Source organism: Gekko japonicus, unplaced genomic scaffold (assembly GCF_001447785.1).
Source record: "Gekko japonicus isolate JY-2015 unplaced genomic scaffold, Gekko_japonicus_V1.1 scaffold304, whole genome shotgun sequence".
Classification (NCBI taxonomy): Eukaryota; Metazoa; Chordata; class Lepidosauria; order Squamata; family Gekkonidae; genus Gekko; species Gekko japonicus.
Genome location: NW_015161960.1, coordinates 1,125,969 through 1,153,813, shown reverse-complemented (window position 1 = coordinate 1,153,813; position 27,845 = coordinate 1,125,969). Strand labels below are relative to the sequence as shown.

Here is a 27,845-nt window from a genome sequence, read left to right as displayed (position 1 = left end):
TTTCCTTCTCCAAATGCAATGCTAAACCTTTTAAAATATTGCAGTGACCTTTTCTGAAAATTACCCTAATCAACTGTATGAACTTAAATTCCCTGAATGGACACCCCTCCACTGCCATGTTATCTACTCCATAATCTTATATTCAAATAGCAAAGTCGGGGAAATCTTTGGATACTTAAATTCAGTGACTGGAGCTGTGAACAGGCAAACCTGAAAAGGGCCCCAGGTTTGCAGAAAAATGTGAAATCTAAAAAAAATGTTGGGGGCTTTACGAAATCTGAAAATGGTAAAACGAGTTCCTGTAGCTTTAAGCAAGGGATTCCTTCAGTGGCTGTTGTTTCAGGCCTGTTTTGGCCTTTGAGAGGGGACTCATTATGGCCAGGCCTGACTAGGTTTACCAGCTCCAGGTTGGGAAATTTCTGGAAATTTTGTGGTGGGTGCCTAGGAGAGCAGAGTTTGGAAATAGGAGAGGCCTCCACTGGATATAATGCCATAGAGTCTACCCTCCAAAGCAGCCATTTTCTCCAGAGGGTCAGAATCTCTATTGTCTGGAGTTAGGTTTGCTATCCCCCAAGTCCAGGTGGGGGTTCTCTCTCTTTTGGGGGTTCCAATCCACCCCTGGCCAGCTGGCCAGCGAGGGAAGCCCTGCTCCCAAGCCCTGCCTCCAAGAGTGACCACCCGCCTGGCCACTCCTCTCCTTCCCCTCCTGCTAGATTTAAAAGGCTTCAGCTCAGCTGATCTGCGACCCCCGGCCCCAAAGATATCCAGCTGGCCTTGACCAGGGCCATGACCTTTTCCCACCCTGGCCCCAGCCTGGTGGAGCTCTCTGCCAAATGCCATCCATGCCCTGTCTGACCAATTACAGTTTCGCAGGGGTAAGGCAGAGGTGTTCTACCAGGCCTTTGGTTGAATCCAGCGATGGTTCCGTGCATCTGCCTGGCACCCTCCCCTCCCCCCTATGACTGAATGCTAGCACTGCCATCTTGTTTTTAAAATGTCTTTAAATACTTAAATGCTTTGAATGTTTTAGTATTGAATTTTTATGGTTTTAACTGATTTTATAATGCACTGGATTGTTTTAAACAGCCCTGAGCCCTGTGCAAGCAGGGAAGGGCAGTCAAGAAATCTAATCTAATAAATAAATAAAATAGTGAATGGCTGAGAAGGAGAGAATGGGGCAGGGAACTGTGGCACCACACAAATGGGCCACAGTTTTCCTAAGTAGAGGCTGGTTGGGGGTGGGGGAGAGACAGCGTAAGACAGAGGTAGGCTGGCTGTTGGGTGGGAAGGAGATAGTGTTGCCAACTCCAGGTTAGGAAATTCCTGGAAAATTGAGGGCAGGAGGAAAGGGAAGGGTGGGGTTTGTGGAGAGGAGGGTCCTCTGAAGGGTATAATGCCACAGACTCCAGGAGAATTAGGGTTGCCAACCTCCAGGTGGGTGCTAGGGATCACTTGCTCTCCAGATGACAGAGATCAGTTCCCCTGGATAAAATGGATGCTTTGGAGGGTGGACACTTTGGCATTATACTCTCCTGAGGTTGCTTCCCTCCCCAAACCTTATCCTTCCAAGGCTCCACCCTCAAATCTTCAGGAATTTCCCAACCTGGAGCTAGCAACCCAAGGGGAACTGATCTTTGTAGTCGGAAGATCTGTTGTGATTCCAGGAGATCTACAGGTCCCATCTGGAGGTTAGCAACCATAGAAGGAGAGAAGAAAGCAGGAAAAGAGGAGAGGCTATGGGGGCTTTAAGGAAATGGAAAGAGGAAATAGTGGGGGAGGAGGAAATGAGATTTCTGTCCTGGGCCCAGCCTGGTGGAACAAGCTTCCTCTTGAGATCAGGGCCCTGCAGGATTTATTACAATTCTGCAGGACCTGCAAGATGGAGTTGTTCTGCCAGGCTTTCAGAGGAGGTGGTGGACATCCAAATCTATCTCAGTCTCCCCTGCTGACAATGCTGGCTAAATGGAACCAGCCCAAACTGAGCATCATTGTCGAGGTGAATCCACCCGGATTGTGTTTGGTTTGTGTTTTTAAGAGAAATATAGTTTTAACTATTTAAATTATATTGTTATCTTGTGATTGTAACCCACCCTGAGCCGCTTGCGGGGAGGGTGGGATTAAAAAAAATCAAACTAACTACTAAATAAATGTTGTGATTACAGTAAAAATTACACTCATGCTAGAACAACAGGAGAGGTTGGGGGAAAGATGGAACACAGCCAGGAGACTGCAATGGAGATTTTTCAGTAGTTTGCACTTTACTTTTCTCCAAGATTTTAAATCACACCCTACAAGATTGCTTTTATAACCAAATTCCTCTATCAACACTCCCTCAAAATTGGTGTATTGCCCCAAGAGTAGTTACGCAATAATGTTTACAGGAGCTAGGCAGGGGTCCTAAACTGTATATTGCCATCCAATAGCAGTTTCTGGGATTTCACTTGTAATATTAATGAGCCTTTCCAGAGCTCACAGTGCCTCCTTTGTTCGTACAGAAGATCTGTGCTGGGGCGGGCTGGAGGGTGAAGATTTCAAGGGGTGGTGTGGGGAAAATGCTAAACTAGCCCATTTTTCTTCCATTCAAACTTACTGGAGTTTGTGCAGTCCAGAGCTGTCTCATTAAATTGGCCTAATCACAGCCATTATTTCCCTTCTTTGTACAGTATAATAAATCAGGCACCCAAACAAGATCCCGACACAGTTAAACAGCTAATGGCCTTATTTTCATGGTGAAATCCGCATGCATGCATGCGAGCGGAGAGCTGGGATTGGCTGGCAAGCTCATTGCAGATCCAGGTGGCATATACTGACAGCTCTGGGTCACATGATGGCTATTAGGGCTTGCTTTTCCACTCATCTGGCTGAGCTTGTCAGCAAGGGTTGAACACAGGCATTCTTCAGCTTCCAAGAATGTAGAAAATGAGAGGAGGGGAAGAAGGGAGGTCGCTGGAGAGGAGGCTGCTTTGTTGTCTTTCCCCCTTTGATCAATCTGAATTCTTGACAAACGTGGACTATGGAGGTGCGGGATTGCAGCCACAGCTGCCAGGGGACCATGGTCATGAGGCTCAGCCCGTATCGGTTTCGCTAAAGGAGGAGGCTAGATTAAACTGGCATGTACAGGCTACATTGGCTGCCAAAGAGGCACTTAGCTTGCTGATGAATTAGATTGATCTTCTGTCCTCTGCAGTAATACACTCCAGGAGACAAAGGAACTGTGTTTGGGGGTGGGGGGGACGACCCGAGAACGTTTGCTGTAGTAAAAATTCTGGGCTGAGCAACAGAATGGGAAGGCAGGCTTTTTGTTATGAAAGTGTGGGGCAGCATCTAACCATGGATCCTTGTAGAAGAGCCGGTATTCTGCTTCAGAGACCCACTTTTTTTTCTTGATTTTTTTTTTTGGGGGGGGTAGTCCTGCCTCAGAGCCAAAGCTACCCTCCTCTTTTTTTCTTTCTTTTTTCTTTTTTTTCCTTTTTGTGCTACAGCATGGAACGCCTTTTGTTTCAGTTAAATTCAGACCTCTCGATCTGTCACCTGACAGTCTTGTGGTTCTGGATGAATGTGGTTCATTGCTATTATTAACCTGGGTTGGCAGCTGGTCCTCCTAACAGGAGTTCACAGAGATTCCGAAAAGTGGAGCTTGCTCAAGGGACAAAGATGCTTCCCAGGTATGAAAATGAAGCATTAAGTAGTCTTTTATAGGAAGCATGGTAAACAGCCTAATACAATTTTGCGGTTGTATCATTTTTATCGTATGGAAGTAATGATGGGTCTTGTTGTTGTTTTTGTTTTTAAAGTAGCTTTATAGCAGAGCTGTTTTAAAATTAATTTCTTTTAATCTCCTGTTTTTGTTAAGGCATCTTATTGCTCTGATGAGAGATGATGGTGGCAGTGTCTAAAATGCTAGTGGTTGTAATCTTGATGGATTAATCTTGTTTAGGTGGGAAGGACTTCCTGCATAATAAGGATTGTTTCTTAAAATAGTTAGTGAAAGTTTCTGTACTTCTGGAAATTGATCTGGTTGGGGGGATGACTTAATTTACCATCTTCCTAGTTCATCATTAGAGTTTCTAGGGCACAATTCAGTCAGTTAAACATTGTTACCAATCCTGTCAGTTTCAATAGCAGTGATTTAAGCACATGCTTAACTCTCTGATTGCAACCAATGGGATCTGAAAGTGCTGCTTTAAAATTTGTTGCATTATTGATGCTTATTTAAAAAATGGAGTTAGTATGAATTGAAGAACTTAAGTTTAGGGCTAGGAAAGAAAAAAAAGTGTAGGTCCCTTGCATTGAGTAGGGTCTGACTTCAAGCGTAATAGACAAGCAGAGGCAAGAGACTAACAGGTAGACGATAAAACAAAGTACCTGAAACTCTAGAAAACCTGTAGAAATCAGGTATACAGGGACCCAGAGGTGGAATCAAGTGTGCCTTTATTGTGAAATGTATTTTTCTTCATGTGACAGTGTAATAAGGCTAAGATATGCATGTTATTAAAGAGCTCAAGGTTGACTGACCAGAATTAGACAAGTACTTTGTAAATTATTGCTAAACTAGTGAATGAGAGCAACAGTTCAGATCCAGCTTTGGGATCTGAGGGAGGCTGTTGCTTTCTGAAAAAGTTTATGCTGTGCTGAAATGGTGTTACTGAATGTGTACTTTAGATCTATAGATGTGGCAAGCAGGAGTGAACCTTGCTGGTACAGAACCAGGAGGGTAGCTTCCTCCTCTCCACCTTTGCCTCACATAGAATCATGAAGCAGTTTACAACCAATCTGTTCTTTGGAATGATGAGGCGAATCTTTATAAAGATCTTTGAAAACAGAATCCCTACAAGTCAGGATGTAAGTCTGGAAATAATTCTCATTCTCTCCTCACATCATATCACTGCCTGTCCACAATTAGTTTGGCTTTCTATGGACTGCAAACATAAAAAGATAGCAGCAGCTAGCTTCTTAACTTTGATATAGGCCCATTTCATACTTGTAAGGAAGAAAATATTCCATTTCTTATTACTATTTAGACTCCCTACCCATTCTGATGGTAAATTTTACAATGGCATCTTTTAAAGCCACCTAAGATTAGAAGTTCCATAGCAAAGCCACTGAAGACTTGTGTGCCTACTGTGGAATAGGAGAAATTCTTATTTTAGCTGCTCTCAGCCACTCTTTCATGTTAAATAAAATGTGGCTAAACTTTTGAAATGTTAACATGCAATACAATAAAAGTTCTGAGGAACTGAGTTACATGCATTGGCCAGGATTCAAAAAGAATACCTTTACAAAGTAAATACTAATTTTTTATTCCTGTTAATGAATGGAATCGACCAAAGGATTGAAGGTCTGTGCTGTTTACACATACTCATACACACACACCCCACACATGAATTCTGGCAGTTGCCCCCTCTCCCAAGTATTTCAGACAACATGTGATCATTCCTTGGAAATGCCTATAGTTCTTGTTTCTGTGAGATTCAGAAGTTAAGCCCAAGCAATGTTTTTGCTTTGCGTTTTGACAATTTAATCGTGATTTTACCGGAGGAGAGAATTCTGAAGATTTGCTGTGACCATTGTTCTCCTTACTTCCCCCCAAATTGGCAATAACCAATTGGCAATAACTCAGTTAAGCTTCATAGCTGAGTAAGAATCCTGGATTTCTTAGATGCACCATTCTGGCCATCAGTGTCTATAATATGCTTCAAAAGATCTGCTAGTAGGAGCCTACAGGTTGGTACCAAGTTGTTTTTATAATACTGCGTTCTGAAAGATCAAGATTGGTAGCCATGTTAGTCTGTCTGTAGCAATAGAAAATAGCAAGAGTCCAGTAGCAGTATGGAAGCAGTAAATGGTAAGAAGGATTCCTTTAAGCGGTGGAAGGCTAGTCCGTAAATAAATAATAGAGAGCACAGACTTTGGCAGATAAAATGCAGGTCAGTGATCAGACAGGCAAAAAGGGACTATGAGGAACATATTGCAAAAAATATAAAGACCAACAATAAACATTTCTTCAAATACAATAGAAGCAGGAAACCATTCAGGGAGGCAGTGGGGCCCTTGGATGACCAAGGGGTAAAAGGAGTAGTGAAGGATGGTAGGGAAGTGGCAGAGAAGCTGAATGCATTTTTTTGCCTCTGTTTTCACTGTGGAAGATGGGAGGTGATTGCCCACTCTAGAACTGCTGATTTCAGGAAGGGTGTCAAAAGACCTGAGTCAGATTGAGGTGACGAGAGAGGAGTTCCTACGACTGATGGACAAATTAAGAACTGACAAATCACCAGGCCCAGATGGCATACACTCAAGAGTTCTGAAAGAACTGACATGTAAACTTGTGGATCTCCTGACAAAAATATGCAATTTATCACTATAATTTACCTCTATTCCCGAGGACTGGAAGATAGCTAATGTAAGCCCCATCTTTAAAAAAGTTTCCAGAGGAGAACTGGGAAATTACAGGCTGGTCAGTCCAACATCGATACCAGGTAAGGTGGTGAAATCCATTATTAAACATAGAAGGCACATTGGTGAACAAAAGATATTGAGGGAGAATCAGCATGGATTCTGTAAGGGAAGATCTTTTCTCACTTATCTTTCAGAGTTCTATGCAGTGATGACCAAGCATGTGGACAAGGGTGAACCAGTAGATGATGTTTACCTAGACTTCCAGAAAGCTTTTGATAAAGTTCCTCATCAAAGGCTCCTCGGTAAACTTAGCAGTCATAGGATAAAATAACCTCTTGTGAATTAAAAACTGGTTAATACGCAGGAAACAGAGAGTGACTACAAATGGGTAGTTTTCAGAGTGGAAGGTGGTAAGCAGTGGGGTACCACAGGAATCAGTACTAGGTCTGGTGCTTTTCAAGTTGTTCATTAGTGATTTGGAGTTTGGGAGTAAGCAGTGAAGTGGTTAAGTTTGCAGATGACACTAAATTGTTCAGGGTAGTGAGAACCAGGGAGGACTGTGAGGCACTCCAGAGGGATCTATTGAGACCAGGTGAGTGGGGATCAACATGGCAAATGAGGTTCAGTGTGGGCGAGTGCAAAGTAAAGTACATTGGAGCCAAAAATCCTTATAAATATACTTTGACAGGGTCTCAACTGGCGGTAACTGACCAGGAGAGAGATCTTGGAATCGTAGTAGATAACTCACTGAAGATGTCAACAGTGTGTGCTTGCCCCGCAGTTTCCGGAAACTAGTACCTCCGAGGTACTAGTTTTTTGCCACGCAGTTTCGGCTGGAAGCCTCGGTTGTGCCACGGGAGTGCTACGCTTCCCAGATGTGCTGGTGAGATCGCGCCCGGAAACTCCACCTGTTTTCCGTCTCACTTGTGTGGCTTCTGTTCCGTGTGACCGCAGCCTAAAATGATTAAGGGGATGGAACACCTTCCCTATGAGGAAAGGTTAAAGTGGTTGGGGCTTTTTAGCTTGGAGAAAGGATGATTGAGGGTGATGTGATAGAGATTTACATAATTATGCATGGGATGGAGAGGGTAGAGAAGGAAGCACTTTTCTCACAATACAGGAACTCATGGGCACTCAATGAAATTAATGAGCAGTAGGCTTAGAACAGATAAAAGGAATTACTTCTTCACCCAAAGAGTAATTAACGTGTGGAATTCACTGCCACAGGAAGTGGTGACTGCTACAAGCATAGATAGCTTCAAGAGGGGATTGAATAAACATATGGAGCAGAGGTCTGTTAGTGGCTATTAGCCATAAGGTATAGATGGAACACTATGTTTGGGGCAGTGATGCTGTATATTCTTGGTTCTTGGGGGGGCAACAGTGGGAGGGCTTCTGGATTTCTGGTCCTGCTGGTGGACCTCCTGATGGCATCTGGATTTTGGTCACTGTGTGGCACAGACTGTTGGACTGGATGGATGATTGATCTGATCCAACATGGCTTCTCTTATGTTCTTAGCACCTTAAAGACTAACAACATTTGTGGCAGAGTATGAGCTTTTGTGATTCACTGCTTTGAAGTAGTGAAGTAGTGAGCAGTGACTTATGAAAGCTCATACACTGCCACAATTTTTTTTTTAGTCTTTAAGGTGCTACTGGACTCTTGCTCTTTTCTGTGTTCTAAAAGGTGTGTGTATAATTAAGACACACACATATGTGTATCTTTTTAATATCTATATATATTATTAAGACAAATGTAGAATGTGTCTGGAAGATCTACTATGTGAACAGTCTCTCATCACAACTGACCAGTTAGTAGGCGATAGCCTTAAATTCATATCATCAGGGGAAGGGGGGGGAATGAGCTGTTTGTGGACAGCAGAGCCTCAGTTTATCTACACCTTCTTTGTGTTTTGTTTTGTTTTTAATTAAAAATAAATTGCATATACTTTCAATTATATATCATCTATACTGGGAATTGTTAGTTAATTAATTCATTGCTAAGGCTACAACCCTGCACATAATTTAGATTTTGTTAGTTGTTTTAGGCTTTCAGCAGTCTGATCTTTCACCAGGTACATGCTGATTTTTATATTAATGGTGAGTTTTCTTATTATTTGATTGTAAAGCCAGTTTTTCCTTACAAATTCCCCTTCCCACTTCCTCCTAAGGGAAAGTTCCCTACCCACACTATTCTCAGGGTCCACTACTTTGTTCCAAGCTGCTGTTTAATAATAATGACAATGATTTCAGGGATTACAACATTTGTATTATTCTAAACTTATTCAGTCCTAAACTTCATTCCACCTTCTGTCAGAAATCCAGTTCCTAAAGCTATTAGTACATGCAGTGTTTCTAATCTTAAACACTGTATTTAGTCTTTAAAAACATGCTGTATTTTTAATAGCATCATTTAATTTGTAGTGTAAATCATAGTACATAACTGCATGAAACTCAAGTATAATTCATTCACCAGTTAGCAAAAGAATTAGATGTTTTCCCCAATATATACCACTGTGTAGGTAAATGCATTATGGGGTACTTACACTTTCCATTGAGGCATCTAGCACTGGCTACTATTGGAAAGCAGGAAAGGGACATAGGTACCAGATGAAATAGACAAGGGACCTAATTCCAGTATGGTTGCACCTATCAACATTCTAAAAAGCAGCTAACATGAAAGGCATGCAGAACAGATAAGCTGGCATCTCCCTTATAAATAATAGCCGAATGGTAGTGGCACTTCTCTAGAACATTCCACACGCTCCAAAATCAGTTCGCTCTCTGATCTGTCTATCAGAGGGTCTCCCTATCCACTGGCTGCTTTGCCTGAGTCCTTGCCTCCAACATTCTAAACATTTTGCAGTTCCTCCCCCCTCCATAGCCAGTCAGAACACAGAGGTTATTTGCATATGCAGCCTCATTGGCCTCTGCCTCGGAACACAGAGGTCATTTGCATATGCGACTTGATTGGCTTTTGCCTCTAACATTCTAACCAGTTTTGCTCTTCTGAGGTAAAATGTGTCCAATCTCCAGGTGAGGGCTAGAGATCACTCAGAATTACAACTGCCTTCCAGATGGCAGAGATCAGTTCCCGTGGAGAAAATGGTGGGCTCTGTATCCTTATATGCTGCTGAGGTGGCCCCCGTATGACAGCCAATGTGACGTAGCAGTCAGGGCTTCAGAGCACGGGAGAGGCTGCAGGTGTGTGGGGGGTGTAAAGCTGAAGAGTGAGGGGGAAATAAAGGTAGGTTGATGATTGGCTGGGAAGGAGATAGGGTTGCCAACTCCAGGTAGGAAATTCCTGGAGATGTGAGGGATGGAGCCTGGAGAGGGTGAGGTTTCAGGAGGCATGGGACCTCGGACAGGTACAAAGCCATAGACTCCACCCTCCAAACCAACTATTCCCTTCTGGGGAACCATCGTTGCCAATCTCCAGGTGAGGGCTGGAGATCACTCAAAATTACAACTGTTCTTTAGGTAGCAGAGATCAGTTCCTCTGGAGAAAATGGTGGACTCAGTGTCATTATACCCTGTTGAGGTCGCCACAGCAATTTGACACTGAGTGTCCAAGGCCGGGGCACCTGCCTAAAGCCTCTTTCTAGAGGCCGTTGTATTTATTTCCACAATGGGCCTTTTTCCTAGTAAACTATAAATATAATTTGCGTAGATGTTTAGAGTGATTCATAATCAGACAGATGTTTAGAGTGATTCATCATCAGACAGTTTTCATAATTTGGTTAATATTACATTGTAAATAATATTCTAATAGCTGTAACTTTGTGGAGGACCAGCCATTATTGATACAGATAATGTTAAATATTATTGCTGTTTTATTCAGTTTGCCTTTTAAAATTAAGTAATCCCATGATGTTAGAAGGTTTTGCTTCATATAAATAATTCTGTAATGTTATTTGGAAGCATAATATTAGCTGAAGAATTCAGTGATAAATTTTAGCTGATTGTATGCGGCGTTAAGAAATGTAGTTGGATTCAAGCTAGGTTCTGCATGAGTTAGACAAGTAATTCCTTTTGATATCCCATTTCTCATTTGTAAAATGGAACAATATGAATGCTGACAAGAATTTGTTTAGGGTTTATCGAAGTAATGGTCATAAAGTAGTACTTTTGTGCTACAGGTGGAAAATAGGTATTTCTTTATATTATAGTCAGGACCTGGAGGGCATTATTGTTTTTATAGACAATAAGACATGAATAATTCATATGGTGGCAATTACATATATAAAAGAGATGATGGAAATATATGTTTTCAGAGGGGACATAAAAGTGACAGATTATAGTATGTTATATAGCAGTGTTTCCCAGCCTATGGTTCGGGATTCAAAAGTGTGTCACTGAGCCGCTGAAAGAGGGTCACAGGCCAGCCCTCCCAAATGGCCACTCCTGCCCTTTGCATCCTTTTTCTTTTCTTCTTGCCAGCTTCTCACATTCTCATCTTCCCTTCCCTCTTTGTCGCAATAATTGGGCGTGGGGGTGGAAGAAGCCATGCAACAACTAGTAACTTCACAGTAGTGTTTGTTAGGGTTGCCAGGTCCCTTCATCGTGCCGGCAGAGGGGATTTGGGGGGGGTGTTCCGGGGGGGTGGAGATATTGCATGACATGCTGGCATCACCCAGAAATGACGTCAGCACATCATTGATGTTGGGGGCGATGCTCTCTTTTTTTGGCAAAACTCTATGGTAAAAACGGCCTCAAAGCATAGAGTTTTGCCTAAAAAGCAGAGTGTCACCCCCCTACATCACCAACATGCTGATGTCACTTCCAGGTGATGTCAACGCACCACACATGGCATCGGGGTGGGGGGAATTTCCTCCAGCGGTCCAGCAGCAGGCAGGAGTCCACAAAAGCAGGGAATCCCCAGCCCCCATGTGAGAATGGTATCCCTAGTCTGTGTTGGTTTCTCAAAAACATCTGTTTAGGCATTATAGAAAATGGAGTACTAAAGTAGGTACCAAAGTTGTAGTTTTCCTAGGGCACCAGCAAGCCTTGGGCCAGCACTGGATGGATCTTTCCTTTGCCACATCTAAACCAAATAATCCTTTTTCTTTTTGGCAGAATTTCTATTTCCTCTCCAAATGCAACACCCTAGTTGGCACATCTGCATTTAAAATCTTTGAAAGACTTGGATCCAACTTAAACATCCAAGACAGGGTGAAACCCTGAAGATAAGTTATCCGTCCAGCCCTTTATTTTATCTCCACTGATGGCCAAAACCTGAGCTTTCAAGATGAAACTTGGTCAATTTTTTAAACTTTCCTAAATATGAGGGATTAAATTAATGCTTGTAAGAAGAAAGCTTTTTACAGTGGACAAAAGCAGGATTTAAAAACTCTGCCACATCACAGACATTTTAAGGAGATACTGAGGAATTTCAGACAGGTGATATATTCCGGTTCAGGAACGGTTCCCAAATGGTTTCTGGTCTGACATTTCAAACAGAACCGGTTCCCTACCAGAATATATTTGTACTTTCACACACAAACGCTTCTGTCCTGTTCAGGAAACGGGGCTGAACCGTGTTACCTGTAAACCACTTCCGAGTAGTCTTCAGTTTCTTCTCCCGGATCCGAAACGCTTTTTCCCGCCGTTTTTCGCCCACGCGGGCAATCTCCGGGGTTTTTTTAACGTTCACTTTAGAGCGCTATAGCGCTATAACACAACAGCAAAACAGCGTTATAGCAACCCCATTGGAATGCCTGGAGTGTTGTGTTATAGCGCTCTAAAGCGAACTTTTTTTTTTTTAAGCTGGAGATCGCCCGCACGGGCGAAAAACAGCAGGAAAAAGTGGGGAAAAGCAGTGCAGTCTGAAATGGCAAACCGCTTCAGATCCAGCTGTTTACCGGTAGGGGAAAGCCATGTGTGAAATGGCAGCCCTATACCGGTTTACTCCACAACGGATCAAAAACAGCTTCAAACCGGCTTAAAAAGGGTAATGTGAAATTCCTCACTATCAGTTACATCCTTCTAAGTCCATTGACGTCATTGGATTTAGAAAGGTATAACTCTGCCTAGGGGATTGCACTATAAATTCAGCTTCTCTAAGGAAATGACAGGTTGGATCCTACCAGCTTTTGTGCTGTCAAGACTGGAGAGGGGTCACTTTTAACAAAAACTGAACAATACAGTAGCTACAGTGAGGTGGACAACTGAGTGAGATTGATCAGAAAAGTTGGTAGGATCCAGCCCACTGCCTTCACATGAAGCATTTTTCATATCTAATATCTGCAAAAACACATGGTTGGCTGTGAATAGGTAGGGATCAGCTTGCTTGAACCCCTTAGCCAGTGCTCTTCAGTTTTCCTGAGGCTCTTTTGGTCCTGTCAGAGAATGTTTTTGCAGGACTGGAGCAATGCTATCAAGCCACGTTACACAATGCTGATAAACTATTAGATGGGACAGATATGAAAAGTGATTTATCACTCACACCTGGTTCTTTCAAAGATAGTTAAAGAAGCATGCACCCAGATGGGGTAGTAAACATCTTCCTTTTACCTTGATGGAATGTGTTGCAGAACATTGCTGAATTTTTATATTTAGCCCACTACTTTCTTAGAATATAATCTGCTCTAGGAGATTTTTATATGCAGACATTCCTAAAGATCTGGAACACTTCCTGCTCTTCATTGCCATATTGCTGTCAGAGTCAAATGTCCAAATGCTAGTAAGAGGAAGGAGGGGGAGGGGAACCTCACCACAAAGAACTGAGTAAATCAAAGGGCCCTTTGGGTAGTTGTTGCATTAATAACTATACAGAAAAATATATTTTAATATGAGTGCATAAAAATGCCACTACCTGATTGGCCTGAACCTGCACAAAATATTAAATATGCATAAATGGGAATGCTGTTTACAGAGATCAGCTACAACATACATTCAAATTTTAAGTAAAAATGCAGCCATATGTTTACATTTAGTTTTACATGTCAATAAATGTACATTTAGTTTATCTTTACATTGTTTTCTCATGGCTTTCAGTGGCAATTTCAACATTTGAATCCATGAAGTAGATAATGTCATGTTTCTCCAACTGTAATACAACTGCCCCCCTCCAGTAAAATTATCCCAGAGGATGTGACCATAGGTGTTCTTTGGCTGGAAAGTTGTATAGATGTGCTCTTTGAATTAGTACGCTGTTATTTTGGAAGAAGTAATGCAGCAAGTAATGAAGCATACAGTAGTCTTCCATTCGGCACTATTTTGCAAATAGCATCCCAGGTGGTCAGCCAAGGAATGCTAGCAGAGATCATACTACACAGACTTGGAAACTGAAGTCAGTCATGTGTGTGTGTGTAGATATATATATAAAAAACACACCCCTCCACTTAAGCCAGACTTGAACCCTTGCCTGTAAAATTTTCTTTTTGTAGATCTGATTACTTGAGTTACAGGAACAAATGTTGGCTACTCCTGTATTATTTAACTTTTATTAGGCTTTATATATATATGACATTGTATGCAAGAACATGCATCATTATTACATCAAATACTGCAATAAATTGATCATATACAGCATGCCTGTAGCAGTATGGGCTGTGTTTTGGAAATAATTATTAAAGGACATTGAACAGTTTATTACATTTTTCCTTCCTTCCTTTACAGTCATGGCTTTGACATACCAGCATAATCATATAATGTATTTTCCCATTCAGCTATTATTGTTTGGATAGCATACTTTAAATGTTGCTTAATGAATTCCTGTTATAGTAACTGTTTATAAAATTATTTCATGATAATAGCTGGAATAGTTTTGGTTTAGATTGAGCCTAATGGTACAAGACATGGGGTTGGATCCAGACTAAATTTTATGCTCGTGCAAGGCACTTTAATCAGTGGAATGGAACTTCCTCTCTCCCCCTCAAGTTCACCATGCCCCCTTAACCCCCCCTCCATGCGGTTCCCAGGATTCAGGGCACCCCCAGAAAGAGCACTTAGGGTCATGAAATCTAAATACAAGGGAAGAATTAATTGCCCTCTTGCACTGGCAAAAAGAAAGTTTTGGATCCAGCCTTATTCCTATACTATTTTTTTCAATAGCTGTATTCATCTTGTTCCCAGACTCCACAGCTTTTGGACACTAATACCAATTATATAAATCTTTGCCTTCTTTGGACTGCTGTACTACATTAACATCAAATTAAAGCCATTTTTTCTGATATTAGTACACGATGAAAAATCATTACTGTAATTCCAGATATGCTCCCAAATATCAAATTGGGTTGGATTTAGATTGAATTTTCTACTTACACAATGCAATTCTGTCAGTGGAACACAAATCCCCCCCCCCCCCCCAAATCCCCTTACAATCTACTGATTTCCTCAAAATGCTGCTCCTTGGGGAAAGGGACCCCAGGAACAGCATGAGAAGCAAATCTAGGGGTATGCGGAAGAAGGAATTGGTGGAAATTTCCCCACCCCTTCTGTTAGTGGAAAATTTAAGTTTGGATCCAACCCAAAGTCTTGCCCCAACTAACAGTTCAATTTTCAACCCCATTTCACATTGAAAAGTTAAATTAAAAGGAAGCCTTGGACTCAGTATCATTTTCTCAGCTAGAATCATACAGAACCTTTTCAAAAGCAGTAAATTTGACCTTGACTGAAGGAAAAGGAAAGGTTGATTACTCATTTAATTTTAATGATTGAAGTGTATTTTCTTATGGCCACATTTGATTCCCACTTAACATATCTACATATCTGCTTCTCTAACGTTCAGAAATAAAAGGCTGTTCATGATCTGATAAATTCATTGAAAAATGGCCAGCAATTTTTTCCCATGTTGTTAAAACTCCTGATATAGTTATAGCTATTTCAAAGGTAAAGCCATAGTTCTGTCAGAGCTGTCCTTGAACGGGCAGCTCTTGAAAGAGCTCTCTCAGCCCCACCTACCTCACAGGGTGTCTGTTGTGGGGAGGGGAAGGGAAAGAAGTTTGTAAACCGCTCTGAGACTCCAAGTGAAGGGCAGGATATAAATCCAATCTCCTCCTCCTCCTTCTAAAATGGCAAAGTCATCCCCATGGTGGATTTAGGATGCTGTCACAACTAGTATGGCTTTTAGAGTACTATTGGGTACTGAGTGGGGCTTATTCCCAGGAAAGTGTTCTTAGTATTATACTCTTAGTTACTAGTTAATTAGAATTGTCAAAAGCTGTAACATTCTTTTAATGTTAGATTATGGCTATATTTTGATGTTTACTTACAATAGTTTCATGTATTAATCTTCTTTATTGGTTTCTTTGCATAACATTCTTTGTGAAGATCACTGGCTTAATTATTCCATTTTTGTGTTTATGTTTGTTTATTTCCCTTTTAGAATTTTAAAAAGAAAGCTAACTTTCCCCATTGTGATTGAAATTAGGATCTTAACAAAGTACAATGTGTTACTTCGTTTATTTGTGGCCTTTCTCCCCAATGGAGACCCAAAGTGGCTTGCATCATTTTTCTGTCTTCCAGTTTATCCTCACAACAACCCCTTTCTCTCTCCTTACTGCATTGCCCTTATTCTCTCTGCTGTTTCTCCATCCATGTCCCATGATCCCAGGAATGATTGGGGTAGGGTTTGAGGGTCAAGATAGGGCTTCCAGAATAAAAAAGAACATGAGCAAATGCTGTGTGCTTTTGTGTACATGTGGTTAGATGCAGACTCCTTACATCTATTAAAAGTTGCAAATCACAGAATTTTGTTTACATTAGGGCTGCCAAATCCCCCGGGGGGGCGGATTTCCCCCCGCTTTGGAGGCCCAATTTCCGCCCCCGCGGAATCGGGGCCCGGGTGCCATTTGGCAACCCTAGTTTACATTGTTCTTTGGACTTCTAATTTGCCTGTACTGGGGCTTGTAGGTTAACTAAATTAAATGTTCATTCATATTTAACCTGTCTTGTTTGTTTTCTAAATTTATTCAGATATCTAAGAAAAATAGGCAATGTGATAGATTTATATACTATTGGTAAATTTCATTCCTTCTATCATGTAAGATAGTTGCTTCTGAGCATAATTCCCTTTCCCAAAAGAAATTTTTAATTAACTTTGGCTATTTCTTTAATGGAACATCTTATCTTACCAGTAATGTTTGGAACAGAAAACTTAATAGATGTAGTGTTATAGGGTTGCCAAGTTCCTCCTGTCAACTGGTAGGGGATGTGGGGGTGACTTACCTGGAGAAAGAGAAAGGCCTAGGCCTCATCACAAGTATCACACAGGAAGTGAAGTCAACACCAGTGACATCCAGGTATTTGGGCAAAAACTCTATAGTAAAACCGGCTTCTACCATAGAATTTTAGCCCAAGTACCAGAGTGAGATCTGGATGTCGCTGGTGTGATGATGTCACTTCCTGTGCAATGCCAGCGGCAAGGCCTGGGCCTTTCTTTTTCTCCAGGTAAGTCCCCTGCACCTTCTAGCTGATTGGTAGCTGGGGGCAGGGCCTGGCAGGAGGGGACCTCTGCCTCCACCAGGGGGTCTGGCAACCCTATAGTGTTATCACTTGGGCGGGGCATTCTCCAACAAGTAGAGAGGTTTCCCACGTTTAATCTTGTACTTTAACTTGATTATAAAGTTTCTGTGAGTTACCATGGTGTAAGATAGCAAGCCATTGTCCTACTTGGGGCATACTCATTATCAGAGGTAAGAGCTTGAGTGCTGAGTGCTTGGAGCGTGATGGGTTTTTCCTTCAGTGCCATCCTTTCTTCCAGCTGCCAGTGTGCTGCTGAATTCCTGTACAGGGACAGAGAGTTGCTATAGTAATTGTAATCTTAGGGTAGATTCCTGGGTGAAGGGCATTTCTTCCCAAGGGAGGAAAGACCAGATCATTATTAGAGAAACAGAGATTTTGCTACACACCCAACTAATTTAGCTAATACTAGAAAAATTAACTCAGTAACTTTCCCAATCATACTTCTTTTAGATGAAGTGGAGAGCAATTTTGTTGAATTTTGAAATATTTCCTTTACTTTGTGTTGATGTTTTCCTCCAAAGCTCTGAAATTATCAATGATTATTTGCTTTACACTTCAGCTACACACTGCCAACTCTGTCTTAGGAAATTATTGGAATGTGGAGGCATTGACTGGGGATGGGAAATTTTGGGGAGGGGAGGGAGCTCAGGAGGGATGTGAGGCCATAAGATCACTTGTCATTCCCAGAGACATTCAGGCCCCAAACTGAAGTTGGTAAGCCGTTAGGCTTGCCATATGTTTGCTGTGGCAAGCAAATCCCACCCGCCAACCCCAATCTCCCACCCTCGAGAAACTGAGGAGTGGGAGAAATAAAAACTCTAAAATGGTCTCCATAGTGATGATCTAAAAATGTCTTCATGTCTTTATGCTTTTTACCATAGAGATTACAAGAAATTGCTAGGGCATCTTCCAGAAGTTATACCAAATCCTCTCTAAACTCCACCGTCCCCAAGTACTGCTCTCAGAATCTCTTGGCATTTGTTTGGGCAGTGCTGGCAACCCTAACATGTACATGTCCACCCACACACACCTTACAGAAACGTGACTGGGCTATTCTAATACACTTAGACTTAACTTTCCAACCTTTCCCAATAAATGTATCCATCCTGCTATCAATAGAAAAATCACCAAATCTTTACATGTACATTACCCTAAATGCATTATAATATCTCTTCCTTTACCATGATATATTATGTTGATTCAACCCCGTGTACCACGGCCCCCACCCCACTCACAAAAAGAGTCTTCTTGCGAGCTGAGCGTGCAGCCTGCAATCGCCCCACTCCCTCTCTCCTGCTAGATTTAAAGGGCCCTCCAGCTGGTCGGCGGACCACGTGGTCCTCGCTGATCAGCTGAAGCCCTTTAAATTGGGCTGGAGGGGAGGGAGAGGGGAGGCCAGGCGGGCGGTTGCTCTTGGTGGCGGGGCTTGGAGGTTGGGCTTCCACTGCCAGCCAGCTGGCCAGGGGCTGATTGAAGCCCACAAAAGCAGGGGAACCCCCGCCTGGACCTGGGAGGTTGGCAACCCTATTTGTACAAGAGAATTTACAAATTTGGAGGCTAAAATATTGTCACATGTCTTTGAAACAGAACTGATTAGCATCACCATGCTGATGTGTGGTTATAATAAATTCTTTACAGGAGAGTTTTAAAAGTAGTAATTAGAGACAAGCCAAAAGCTTCCCTATCTATCAATTCTCATGAAACTTTGCTTTGTTCTGGTCTGGTGTTTCAGTTTTTCCTCTCTCTCCCCACTAATATTAGAAACTTGATTGTAATGGTAATTTATAATTGTAATTTGTATATTGACAAGGGTGAGATGTACCTTTGGATAATAAATTATTTTGACATTTGTCTAATCTAGAACTGATACTCCAGTGATTAATCCTATCAATATCAATAAATGTAGTTACTCCCATTTGAATAACTGTGCTCTTTGAGCCAGTTATTTTTCTCTTTCAATACTGCAGAATTTGACCTTGATGTTTTAATAGGATCATTAAGTGTAACAACTGCTATTTAATACTTCACAGTGATAGAACCCCTTCTTTCTCTCTTTCCTTTTAAAGCTGGCCTTTGCCTGAGTATGATCCAAGTCAAGTTCGCTTAATTGTATACCAGGACTGTGAAAGAAGAGGGCGAAATGTCTTGTTTGACTCCAGTGCAAAGAGAAGAACTGAAGACACCTCAGTTTCAGTAAGTAATGTTAATTGAAACTCAATTGTACTGTGTTTGTGTTCTTTCAAATGTAACAGCAGCTTAATATGTAAAAGCTTCTACAATAAATTCTTTGCATTGGTAGTCGCAATTCAAAGAGAGATGTTCATTATGCTATATTTAAGAAAGGATTCTGTTGGAAAGCAGTGGAGCATCAGTGATTCCTCCTAATGGCTTAACTATTGTAGCGGTCTCCTCTTTTTAGCCTCACATTTTATTATCTCATATTTTCTTTCAGAGGGTTTGTTATTTCTTATAGCTTTGTTAATCTTCTGCATGACACAGAAGCCATTTCTCTCCATTGCTTTTCTCCTCTTGTGGCAAACCAAGGATTAAATAAGTTTTAACCATACTGTATCTCCGTTCAAGATGAAGTAGGCACACTATAGAATACTAGTTATTATATAGCTACAAGAGGGGAACCCGCAAGGATTTGCGGGGGCATCTCATTTCCCCCCTCTCCTACTGCTTCCTCTTTCCCTTCCCTGAAAGCCCTCACAACCTCTCTCCCTTTCCTTTTTCCTTCTCTCCCTCCCACCCACTAGCCAACTGCCTTTATTTGCCACCCTCTCTTCATCTTTCCTTCCTTCCAACGCCCTTATGGCCTCTATTCAGGAAAACTACAGCCCAGTTGCATGGTACCAACAGGCTGGCTTTTTGGGAGTGGCTGCTGTTGATCAGTAGCAAAGCAACCAGTGCTGGGTAAGTCATGCAAGTGACATGGTATCAAGTTGCCCAGTAGTGGGGTGCTGGGCCTGCCCCATTGAGTCCTCCCACAAAATCCAAAACAACCCTGGAAAGGGATCAGCTCCTTCGATATATCAATTACTGTTAGGTGCATAACTGAGCATCATATGCACTTTTCCCCATCAGTCCTCTGTTGCCTTCTAGCAATTTTGTTCTTTCATTTTTTTATATATATTTTCTTTAGGGAGAGTCAGTCTACAATTTGGGTGTGAGCACAGAGTGTTCCCCTGAAACATAATAATCTCTTTCTGGAACATGAAAATATTCAGATCACATCTCTCAGCAAAGTGGCAAACGGCTCCCGTTCTTCCCTTGATGGCATACATGAAGTGCTAGTTGCATCCCACGACACTTTTGCCCTTTGCAATAAAGCACTGTGTGGGACAAATGTTTTTTTGCTGTGAAAAGAGCATCTGTTAACTGCCTTTTAGAATTCAATGCCTTCTGCTAGCTGCTCCCCGCATGGCCCAGTGTGATTTATGGCTGTTTTTCTTCCTCCAAATACAGTGTTGTTCGAATATAGTAGTGTAGGGGAATATGCAGGCCTTGGAGTTGCACAAAACTGTTCACCAGGAAGATGGACTCTGCTAATTTTGAGATCATATATTTGGAGGAAGGGTCTCTTATGATAGGGCTATACTCCTGTTCTCTGCTCTCAGCTAAGTGAAATTTCTTGCTTCACGGAGGAGATCACCTCAGTGGAAGATAGGTCTTAGCCAGAAATTTTACCTTTTGTAAGGCTTGCAGTGTATTGGCTGCCAGCACTTCTTGATAATAAACCATTCTGAAGTTTCATACTAGTCAATGTTTGTGGTGTTGCTATTAAATGTTTGACATATCGCAAAGGCAATTCCATTTGGTAGAATCCCCCCCCCCCCGCCACATCGATTTTTGAGACGACACACTCAAATAAGTTATGCTAATGAGTTATGCTAATGAGCTCCGGCAGCTCTTTTTCTACAACAAGACCCCTGTAATAAACCATTCTGAAGTTTCATACTAGTCAAAGTTTGTGGTGTTGCTATTAAATGTTTGACATATCGCACCCCCCCCGTTTATATGGAGAAATGACTATGAACACAAACTGCTTGTAATTTCTCCAGGGGCCACTGCAGACACGATGCTGTTGGTTGCTTAGGCATAGCTTTACAATGCCTCATATAGTGCTATTGTCCATCAAAGCTAGGGTGCGTAAGGAATCAGTTTTCAGTGGCCTACCCACTGCTGGTTGTTAGGATTCTGGAAAAGACTGCATAACTAGGCACACCTTAGCCTGTGATCTAACAAGGCACTTCTCACATTTTCAGGCAGGAGTACATGCTTCAGATAACTTAACATGGATTGCTTATGCATGATTGCAAGAGATCCTAAATAAGCACTTTAGCTTTGAAAATTTACAATACCCTAGTGGTCCACTGGGATTTTAGCTTTTTTTTTAAACTAGTAGACTGAAGCAGGCCCACTCCTGAACTAGACCATGAATTATGTATATTTGAAAGATGCGTAACTGACCCGTCAGTCATTAGTAAACTCTTTAACTACTTATGCAGTGTCACTTTAAAGTGAACCTTCCCAAAATTAAACTCCTTCCTATAGTCAGGGGTGTGTCGTAAGGTCTGGGCAAAAATAGTTTAGGGTGAAATATTTATTTTCATATCGGTATTTTTATTGATTCATTCACAAATAATGATCCAAAACAACCCCAAAGCGCATCCACATCCTCACCTACCAGGAAAAATTATATCAGAAGAAAAGAGTGGAAAGAATGAGGCAGAAGCAAAACCAAAACGGAGGACAAATGATGTGTAAAGGAACTATCAGAGGCATTACTTCTCATGGAGATGGAGGAAGGAATGCCATATGGAAATGAAGGTCAGGGCTATGGGAAGGAAGGAAAAGAGGCCTGATGGAAATATTTCCTTGGGTGAGTGAGAGAGACAAAGGGAGAAAATGACTATGAGAAAGGGCTTCATTTTAAGATCTACATTAATAGCTCGATGCTGTTCAGGTGATGCAAAATTGAATGGGGCTCATTATTTTATGACAGATTCATTGCCTGTTATGTATCATTTATTTATTTATTTTCCACATTTGTATCCCGCCCTCCCCAATGGGCTCAGGGCGGCTCAAGGGCAAGGTAATCAGCCGTGCCATAAATAAACATCTTCAGCTGGAAGTACTTTAGCGCTGAGCCCTGATGAGGATATGCTGAACGTAACTCTGCTTAGTATAGCACTGTAACACTATAGAAGTACCATCAGGTTTCCTTGTGCTGTTGACCACTATGGGCACAGTAGGTGGTGCTAGCAGTACGTTGCCTCCAGCACTTATTTACTGCATTTACATGTTCTTGCTTGGGGCAAGGGCTTTTTTTTTAATTGCAGTTCTTATTTAGTAACCTGTTATAATTTTGGGAACATGGCTTGAGCGATACTTGGAACACAAGACAGCCAATTATTTTTGTTGCATAATATCTAGTGATTTGTTGCATCTTATATTTCATTGACATTCAGGTTCAAAAACTCCTCAGAGGAGGGGGGGGCACCTTAGATACTTGATCTAGGTGGCCAGCAGGTAACTCTTGCACAGATGGTAGGTTCTAATATTGCATGTCTAGAAATTTGTCAGGGTTCTGCATTCTGCACATGATTTGCTTACTGGGAAGCTGCTGACAGATGGTATCCCAAAGACTGTAACTATCTGACCTCTTTTTCCAGTGGGCTCCTTAAGTTCATTGCATTCCACTGTAAAGGCCAAGGGGTATCATCTTTCCTAGTGTTTAAATCAGGAAATGATAAGTGCAAGACGTGATCAGTGGTGAGTTTGTGAAAAGCTACTGTTTAGGAAGTTATTAAAAGATGCATGCCTAGAAATGAAATAGCCTGGGGCAGGATGTGACTGTCATTTTTGTCTGCGAATATATCTTCCTGTTGTAAGAGCTGACTCTTTTTAAGTATATGCTTGCATGCTACCAAGTGTTTCAACATCCACTGAAAGCTGCAATGTGACTTGCCTGTGAAACTTGCTGTAACCCTGTGGAGTCGATGTGGTTTTATCACATGATGCTGTGCCTAGCCCAAGACGCTGTTGTTTGTGTCAGAGATAAAATGCAATTCTCGTTCACGAGTTGCTAGCAAAGTCATATGATTGCCATTCACATGTTTTTCTGCCATTGTATGCCAAAAAACACAAGCCAGTGGCAAATTGAACAGGGCGTGAGTTCAGCATTGTCTCACTAAGGTTCAGACTGTCATAATGGGAGGCTTTTCTTTTGCAAAGGAGTGCAACCTGGAGTTGTAAGCCTAAAAAGAAAGCTCTTTCTGGCTTTGCATAAGCTAGGCTAGCTATGACAGGAAGATCAGCCAGTCTCACAGGTCCAACTGTTAGGGCCCTTTGCTACAATATATATATATATTTATGACAGCACATGATGCACATAAAAACAACTTAGATCTAGGTGAGTAGCTGTGTTGGTCTGAAACAGTAGAACAACATTGGCACCTTTAAGACCAACAAAGTTTTATTCAATTAATTGAATAAATTAAAGGTGCCACTGGTGCAAACTATGTTATTAAAAACACCTTGTGAAACTTACCAAATGGCAAAAAACTTAACAAGGTGTTTAAGTTTAAGCACCCCCTCCCTTATGAGGATCTCTCCTTAGGATGGTCACAGCTCATACATCACTATGAAGTAGGGAAAATCAATTATTACCCTGCTTTGGAGATGGGTTTTTATGTACTGTGCAATTATTTATTTAGTAAAATGTTTACACCGTACCATTCCCTATGGCTGAAAGCGGCTTACAAATCCGAATGTAAAATATACAGAATACAATAAACCTTCAAATAACTCCCTCCCTCCTATAAAAAAAAAATCTGTAGCCTATACTTCAGTAAAAGCCCTCGCTAATAAAATGGCCTTGCAGCTCCTCTTTATTGTGGATATGTAATATTGTTTTATTGTATTTTATCTATTTAATCCAGCATTAGCCAGTTGTTAGCTGCCCTGAGCCGCTTGGAAGGGCCGGGATATAAATCTCAAAATAAACATTAAATAAATAATAAGTAAAATGTTCTAGATTCAATGCCCCCTCCCCAGCCTCAGGAGGCCTGTTACATAGGGGTGGGAGCTATGATAGAAAAACCACAGCTCTGGTCTTTGCCCGGTGTAGTGGTGGGACAGCCAGTTACTGGCAGCCTGAGGTCCTTTAGAGATAGGCAAGGTCATGAAGGGCTGTAAAGGTCATTGGCACCAATGTGGCATCCAATGTAGCTGTTTTAAAACAGGTGAGATAGGTATCTAGACTCTGGCAATGATCTGGCTGCCACATTCTGGCACACCTGCAATTTCTGGGCTGTCTTCAAGGGCATTACACAGTGCATTATAGTAATCCAACTCTGAGGTTACAGAAGCATGGATTAGCATAGCCAGCTTGGTTGACAAACCAGATGCAAGTGATAGAAGGCACTCTTGGCCTCTACACCAACCTGCTTTTCAAACACCAAGGTGGTTTCCATAAGTACTCCCAAACTCTTAATCTGCTCTGGAAACACCAGCTCTAGTCCATCCACCACAAGTCCCTCCAGTCCCTCCAAAGCATCAGCCTTCCCAACCGGCATTACCTTTGTCTTGCCACTGCATTCAGCTTCAGCTTGTTCTGCCTCAGCCACTTGACTACAGCCTCAAAGCACTGTAGAGGAGCATAAAGTGACCTACCTGTTCTTATCTGTCTGTCTGTCTATAATGTCTGTGGCACAACTGGGGATGATCCTGAAAATGTTAAGTTCAGAATTCACTTCCTACTACTAACAATGGGTCACACCTAATGTTTATTTTATGGGTTGAGTCCTGTGGAATATTTCTGCAGAAGGAAAAATTTCTGCCTCCCCCTCCAGCCCAAAATGCCCCCTGAAATTAAACTGTCAGGGGTCCCCCGTCCCCCAGGTACAGCACTGGGGGTATTTTGGCCTGCATTGGTATGAGGAAGGTGATAAATTCATGATCCGCAGCGGTCGTTTTTCCATCCACAGAAGCACTCAGATCCTTTATTTTTGCCAGTCAGATGCCTATTATAACCGAGTCATAAAGAAGTCAAATACCCTGACAGGAACTGCTGTCTTAAACTGTGTGTTATAACTAGTTTAAGCTATAATGCTGTCATTTACTTCAGTGCAGTAGTTATATAAAGCAGATTAAATAACTATCTGTTGCAGTTACTGATGGAGTGGATACAGAATGACGTTTCCAATACTGGTGTCCGCAACACTTCTCTCTGTAGAGCAGGGGTGTTGAATTCATTTGTTATGAGGGCCAGATCAGACATAAATGAGACCTTGTTGGGCCAGGCCATACGTGTCATATAATGCAATGCCAAGTAGCAGAGATATAAACTTTATAAAGGACACAGACAAACACAATTAAAGATTTTTAAAACTTTAAATAAAACATGCTTAAAACACTAGCACTCTTGCAATATTGTGTCTGTTTAACAGTCTCTGATAACTGACACCTCTGCTCTGAATTATTGCATCAAAATGTCTCTGCTGTAGCAGTCTTCAGTACGCTATCCAGGTGTGTCTCTGAAAGCTGCAAATCTACTTTTGATTTATTGGACATTTATTACAAAAATCTCATGCTCAGTGTTCCTAGCCTAGGACCCAGGGGAAAACATGAAATGGCTGGGCATTGCAACCTTTTGTACATAAGTTGCTTCATGTGCTGGTGAAGAACATGAGAAGGCATCCTAACACTGACGGCCATGTGTTTGAGTACAAAACTATACTCTTCCCCAGAGAAATTACAACTTCCTACGAAGGGGATGAACTTGGTCTGGACACACTCAGTCTAATCGACCTCACTGGTTTGTTGTTATTCCTTCTGTAAAATAGTTCACATTGCTTTCTTACTGAGTCTGGATCATGAAAGCATGAATACAGTGAAAAGGGGGAGGGAACCTAGCTGCACCCAGGAGAGCCCTGGCATAAAAAGCCCAACACCGTAGCAAGGCACACAAAAGCTCATACATTGAACAAAACTTTGTTGGTGTTAAAGGTGCCTGGTATTTCTCCCATGCGATTGAGGCAGCCCAGCAAAACAAACTCTCACTCATTCCCTCCCTCCCTCCCTTCAGGGAGGAGCCTCAGCCAGTGGAAGGGAAGAAAGGCTTCCCTTTGTCTCCTGCAGCCTGGCCAGGGAGCAAGCTCTGACTGCTCCCTCCCTCCCCCTGGGAAGAGGAGGGGGACGAGCCTCAGCCACTTCTTTACCAGACTCTCTCAGTCATACAGGAGAGCCTTGCCTATTTATCAATCCTGTGCAATTGAGAGAGACTGGTAAACAAGCTGTAACATGGCAGCAACAGCAGAACTGCAAATGGAAGTAGGAAACAGCCAGGGCCTTGTGAGCCTGATTGAGGCCCTCTGAGGGCCTGATCTTGCCTGGGGGCTGCATGTTTGACACCCCTGCTGTAGAGTGTTCCAGGCTCCCAAGCATTTTTGAACTTGGAATGGGCATGTGAACTGTGGTTTGAAATACTAAGGAGAGGAATGGAAATGTTGAACGCTGATATTAAAATAGCTGAACCATGATAAAATACACAGATGTTTAGATCCATAAAAATGGTTGCAGTTTATGTATTTTGTCATACATTTTTTTCTTGTTATGCCTTACAAAGTAAGAAGAGGAGCAACTTTTCTTCCTTTTATCCTTTCTTTCTACTTATCCCAACAACACACACACATACACACATCCACTTGGGCAAAACAGCTCAGGAGACCTGCTTCTGGAAGCAGCTTTTCTCATAGGGATGGGCATGAACCAAACCATGAAGCAAACTTTGTCACAATTTTTGCCCTGTTTATGGTTCAGGAAAAGAAGTATGTGACCAGTCTGCCATCACAAACTTCCACAAATGTTTAGAGCAGTTTGTGTGGTTCATGATTGGAGCAGAAAGCAAAGCAGGGATTTAGAGGGACTCAGTCCCTTTAAACCCCTGTTTTCTGTTCCCCCCCAAAGCTGCAAAAACAGCTGAGCGGAAGGGAGGCGCTCCCTACTGCTCAGCTGTTTTGTGCAGTCCCTTTAAAGGAACTGCACAAGACAGTGCAAAAAAACAGCTGTATGGCGGGAAGGCAAGCTGTTTCTTGCCCATCCCTACTCTGTCATGTATTATCACTTGCTAAATAAGAAACCACAGAGTTGATGCTGGATAGTTGCATTGCATTCTTTAGAATATCTGCTTGCATGCACCACCAGTGCACACTCCACCTCCACTCTCCTCTACCACCAGATACTTTAAACTTTGACGTAGGTAAGGAACTGTATTTGGATGCAAATCAGACTGTACATTGCACTGAACACAAGACATTTCAGTGGATCACAGCCAAATGCTTATTTATTTATGCTTGGGTTTTTTTATTTATAGCCCATTTTTTTATTTTCGCCCATAATTGGAACCCAAAGCAGCTGATTGCGTCATTCTCCCCTCGTCTATCATATCCTAACAACAGCAACCTTGTGAAGTGGGTTAGGCTGAGAGACTGTGACATGTCTGAGGTCACCTAGTGAGCTTCTGTGGCAGCATGGATTCAAACCAATTCGTCCAAGGTCCCAGTCTTAACTGCTATGCCACACTGACTATGTGATGATATTATGATCTGCTTTTGATGTACCCTCTGATTTTTTAAAACTATGAGATGGCATTGCCCTTTGCAGTTTAAGAGCAGCAATGTTCTGTCGTGATGCTTTAAAATGAAGGAGGCATTCCCTCCAAAGTTTAAGGTGTCTGGTGGTAGAGGAGAGTGGACTTGGAGTTGGTTCATTTGTATCATCTTAAGTCTAATTTCCCTCTAATCCAGATGCCAAGCAGTTTCCTTCTGTTCAGTTTAACTTCCAGTTTGGGTAGGCAAGAACCCGTATCTTGTATACAGCTCCATGAGGATGGGTATTTTTTTTTAATAATTAGAAGTTTTCTGTATATAATAGATGTGTGGAATGAGCTCCCGGAAGACATCAGGGCTCTGTGG

At 42.0% G+C, this 27,845-nt stretch overlaps 1 protein-coding gene across 1 annotated transcript in view; it reads left to right on the top strand.

The window, feature by feature from the left end:
- Positions 1–27,845, top strand: part of FNIP1 (folliculin interacting protein 1) — a 117,431-nt gene that overhangs the window by 43,722 nt on the left and 45,864 nt on the right. The window contains exon 2 of the mRNA XM_015429539.1: positions 18,930–19,056. Within this exon, the coding sequence (XP_015285025.1) occupies positions 18,930–19,056 (127 nt within the window). The remainder of the gene's footprint in view (positions 1–18,929; positions 19,057–27,845) is intronic.